Raw genomic sequence first — 4,898 nt, 5'->3', positions numbered from 1 at the left:
CCTTACCTTTTATACCATGAAAATGAAAGTGCACAGAAAGTCTCTGATGACATGTTAAGCCATCTGGTTGCTTTCTTAATCTATTTACTCTAGTTACCGTCTATCTATTTACCTCCTACTTACAGGGATTGTTTGGGTTCCCTACAATCAACTTTCCTAAGCATGCTGGGCAGAGGGTAGGACTGCAGGGGAATGGGGTTGGGGTAGGTTCCAGGCAGCAGCAGTTCACTGCTTCCTATGACTCACTGCAGTCATACCCAGAACACATCTGAAAAACACATGAACACATAACTAATACTGTTTAAGTGTTAAGGCAATGTATTATGAAAGTACTGTGGGAACACAGAAAAATGAATTCTTTCGGTGGCAGTGAGAAAAACCATAAAGAGGTGCCATTTGACTTGCAAAGAATAAACAGGTGTCCAACAGGCAGACATTATAGGCAGTGAAAACTCCGATGAGCAAAAATAGATGTGCAAAAGGTGGCAAAATAAATAGTCCCCCATGTAGATATGTGACTTCGAGGTACTAAGATATAATATCCAACATTTGAGCTCTTACTATTTTGTTAATAAGGGCTTTTATATAGATATCATGAAACTTTACATCCTTATCAAGCTACAAGCTCTTAGTATCTTAACTTCACGGTTTTAGAAACTTAGGGACACAGAATTTAAGCAATCTGTCTAATGCCCCAAATCAAGCAGGAACATGAATCAAAGCAGTCTGACTTTATTTATTTATTTATGTAGAGACAGAATCATGTTCTATTACCAGGCTGGAGTGCAGTGGTGGGATCATGGCTCACTGCCTCAACCTCCTGGGTTCAAGTGATCCACCCACCTCAGCCTCCCAAGTAGCTGGGACCACAGGCGTGTGCCACCACACCTGTCTAATTTTCTTTTCTTCTTCTTCTTCTTCTTCTTCTTCTTCTTCTAATTTTCTTTTCTTCTCCTTCTCCTTCTCCTTCTTTTCTTCTTTTTTTTTTTTTTTTTTTTTTTTTTTTGGTAGAGATGGGGTTTCACTATGTTGCCCAGGCTGGTCTCAAACTCCTGAGCTCAAGTGATCCTCCTGCTTCAGCTTCCAAAAGTGCTGGGATTATAGGTGTGAGTCATCATGCTTGGTTTCAATCTGACTTGAGTTCATAATCCTAACCACTATATTACTAAGGCAACTACATGCTTTAAAATTTTTAACTCTATAATCAAAGGGAAGGCTAAGAACCTTCAGGTTTATAGACATATTTTTGTTTCTTAGTATTCCCTTGTCTTTTTTTTTTGAGATGGAGTCTCACTGTCACCCAGGCTGGAGTGCAATGGGACGATCTTGGCTCACTGCAACCTCCGCCTCCCAGGTTCAAGCGATTCTCCTGTCTCAGCCTCCCGAGTAGCTGGGATTACAGGCACGCACCACCACGCCTGGCTAATGTTTTGTATCTTTAGTAGAGATGGGGTTTCACCATGTTGGCCAGGCTGGTCTCGAACTCCTGACCTTGTGATCCACCCGCTTCGGCCTCCCAAAGTGCTGTGTTTACAGGCATGAGCCACCGCGCCAAGCCTGTAGTCCCTTGTACTGTTTAACTGTCTCCTCTAATGGACTGATAAAAGTCAGACCAAAAATAAGAGTGAAAATCATTCTCAGAGTGATTTTCAGCCCATCCTTATCAGGATTTGAACATTGCAGGCTTCCTAGAGCTCATTAGGGATATATTTATGGTCTAAACCAGGATGAACTGCTACAAACTTTTCCTCCATTTACAATAAAGTGACAGTAGGGGGCGACTTTTTGTTACTTTTAACCAAAAATAGGTGGCTTCTGTTTATTGTTCTTTACATGCCTGCAAGCCTCCCTTATTCAGGGTACATACATGAAGCATAAATTACCTTGACCTTCCACGTTGGTCTAGGCCTGTTGTTTTCTCTTTCTCAATCACCACTCCCATCCCATCCCAAATTTTACCCACCTTCTCTTTGATTGCCCTTCTTTTACATTGTGTTTCTTTGGAATTTTTGCTTTAAGTGCTTTTCAAATTGCAGTCATTAGAACTGTCTCTCTTGATTACTCACTTCATTCTCTTACAGGTTTTGAAAATAAACCTATTCTCACTCAAATGCTAACCTGAAGACTAAATGACCTCATACATATGAACTGAGCTAAAACAGTAGGAATAAACTTGTAATCCCAGCACTTTGGGAGGCCGAGGCAGGCAGATCACGAGATCAGGAGATCAAGACCACCCTGGCTAACATGGTGAAACCCGTCTCTACTAAAAATACAAAAAATTAGCCGGGCGTGGTGGCGGGCACCTGTAGTTCCAGCTACTAGGGAGGCTGAGGCAGGAGAATGGTGTGAACCCGGGAGGTGGAGCTTGTAGTGAGCTGAGATCACGCCACTGCACTTCAGCCTGGGCGACAGAGCAAGACTCCGTGTCGGAAAAAAAAAAAAAAAAAATAGTAGGAATCAACCAGCAACAGAACAAATCTTAAATATCTGATTAACCTGAACGAACCTATATGGGAACTATCGTCATCAAAATAAATATTTAGAAACGAAGTAACTTTTTAAATATGTGCACAATGAGGCTTGGAGGTTTACTGATCAAGAATCACCGCTTTGTAGGAAATTTTATAGACTCATCATATGAATCTGATGAAATCTGGAGACCCAATCCTGGGAAATACACATACACAAAATTATGTGATACAATTATAAGGGTTTGTGTCCCCTCCAAAAGCCATTCACAGAAGTTCCTCCCTCAGGGATCCAAAAACTCCAAGGTTAAAAAAATTAAAAATCTGGATGAAGGGGTCCTAGCACACCACAATCACGTCTATTATGTCCTATAATGGAGGGCCTGTCATGGCCATGAAGGGGAAGAACTGTGTGGCTATCGCCAGACAGATGCTTCAGGATCCAGGCCCAGATGGTGACCACGGACTTCCAGAAGATGTTGTTCATGGTTGACTGGCCATACACCGGGCTAGCTGGGCTTGCCACAGACGTCCAGACAGTTGCCCAGTGCCTCAAGTTCCAGCTGAACCTGTATGAGTTGAAAGGCTGGCAGACCAAACCTTATACTCTCATGAGCATAATGGCCAACCTCTTGTATGAGAAACAGTTTGGCCCCTACTATACTGAGCCAGTCATTTCTGGGTTGGACCCAAAGAGCTTTAAGCCCTTCATTTGCTCTCTCAATCTCATCGGCTGCCCTATGGCAACTGATGACTTTGTGGTCAGTGGCACCTGCGCCAAACAAATGTACAGAATGTGCAAGTCCCTCTGGGAGCCCAGCATGGATCCAGAATACCTGTTTGGAAGCATCTCGGCCGGGCGCAGTGGCTCACCCCTGTAATCCCAGCACTTCGGGAGGCTGAGGCGGGCAGATCACGAGATCAGGAGATCGAGGCCATGGTGAAACCCCATCTCTACTAACAATACAAAAAATTAGCCGGGCGCAGTGGCGGGTGCCTGTAGTCCCAGCTACTTAGGAGGCTGAGGCAGGAGAATGGTGTGAACCCGGGAGGCAGAGCTTACAGTGAGGGATCGTGCCACTGCACTCCAGCCTGGGCGACAGGGCAAAACTCCCTCTCAAAAAAAAGAAAAAAAAAGCATCTCTCAAGCCATGCTGAATGCGGTTGACCGGGTTGCAGTGTCAGGCATGGAGTTGTTGTCCACATCATTGAAAAGGACAAAATCACCACTAGGATTGAAGGCCTGAATGGACTAACCCTGTTCCCAGAGCCCACTTTTTTTTTTTTTTAATAAAATATCCTTAAAAAAGAAAAAGTTAAAAATCTGACCTAAAATATTCTATAAGTTGGAAATTTTCATTTTTTATAAGTCATACATGCAGGGATCCTTTTGAAGCACTTTCTACCTATCAAACTACTAATAGTAGGTATTATTTTTGTTCTCAAAGAAAAGTGAAAAACTTTATGAAATTGGTTTGACTAGAATCTTTTCACACTATTTTTTTTGCGGGGGTGGGGGATGGAGTCTTGCTCTCGCTCTGTCACCCAGGCTGGAGTGCAGTGGCATGATCTCAGCTCACTGCAACCTCCGCCTCCCAGGTTCAAGCAATTCTCCTGCCTCAGCCTCCCAAGTAGCTGGGATTACAAGCACACCACCACACCCTGCTGATTTTTGTATTTTTAGTAGAGACAAGGTTTCACCATGTTGGCCAGGCTGGAGGCTGGTCTCGAGCTCCTGATCTCCAGTGATCCAACTGCCTCCCAAAGTGTTAGGATTACAGGCATGAGCCACTGTGCCCAGTCTCTATCCTTTTTTTTTTTTTTTGGATACAGCATCTCACTCTGTCACCCAGGCTGGAGTGCAGTGGCGTGACCTTGGCTCACTGCAACCTCTGCCTCCCATTTCAAGTGATTCTCCTGCCTCAGCCTCCTGAGTAGTAGCTGGGATTACAGGCATGCACCACAACACCCGGCTAATTTTTGTAATTTTTGTAATTTTTGTAGAGACAGGTTTTACCATGTTGGCCGCGCTGGTCTCGAACTCCTAGCCTCAAGTGATCTGCCCACCTTGCCCTTCCAAAGCGCTGAGATTACAGGTATAAGCCACCGCGCCTCCCTTTTTTATCACCTTTCTAAAATAAATTTCATGAGTGGACCCATAATTTTGTGACACAATAGATGGAGAACATTAAGAGAAAGATAACAGGTGAGAAGAAAAGATAGTAGAATGTTTGAAATAATGTACACGAAGGGGAGTATATAGTGCTATGCACAGAAGGATGCTTGCTAAATGATATCAGATAATTCAGAGACTTTTTTTATTAAATGTGTAAAAAGCAGTTCTCATGTTACAAGCTCAAAATCAGACGAATGTATGAGGGTATATAATTGGTATATATATATATATATATATATATATTTTTTTTT

General features: G+C 43.1%; 1 protein-coding gene across 1 annotated transcript; it reads left to right on the top strand.

Annotated features, from left to right (window-relative positions):
* The first annotated feature begins 2,923 nt into the window (after positions 1-2,923).
* LOC112627466 (proteasome subunit beta type-3-like) lies at positions 2,924-3,718 on the top strand. The gene is made up of 2 exons (XM_025389766.1): positions 2,924-3,314; positions 3,606-3,718. The coding sequence occupies exons 1-2, from the start codon at positions 2,924-2,926 to the stop codon at positions 3,716-3,718; spliced, it is 504 nt and encodes a 167-aa protein (XP_025245551.1).
* Positions 3,719-4,898: the final 1,180 nt, after the last annotated feature.

Source organism: Theropithecus gelada, chromosome 7a (assembly GCF_003255815.1).
Source record: "Theropithecus gelada isolate Dixy chromosome 7a, Tgel_1.0, whole genome shotgun sequence".
Taxonomy (NCBI): Eukaryota; Metazoa; Chordata; class Mammalia; order Primates; family Cercopithecidae; genus Theropithecus; species Theropithecus gelada.
Note: the sequence above shows the minus strand (reverse complement) of the source record. Positions and strands in the feature narration are given on the sequence as shown.

What these genes read in the sequence shown, in the direction of transcription:
- LOC112627466 (XM_025389766.1), top strand. Translation starts at nt 2,924, where the DNA reads ATGGTGACCACGGACTTCCAGAAGATGTTGTTCATGGTTGACTGGCCA. An exon ending in GGATCCAGAATACCTGTTTG is followed by an intron (nt 3,315 to 3,605) that starts GAAGCATCTCGG and finishes AAAAAGAAAAAA; the next exon opens with AAAGCATCTCTCAAGCCATG.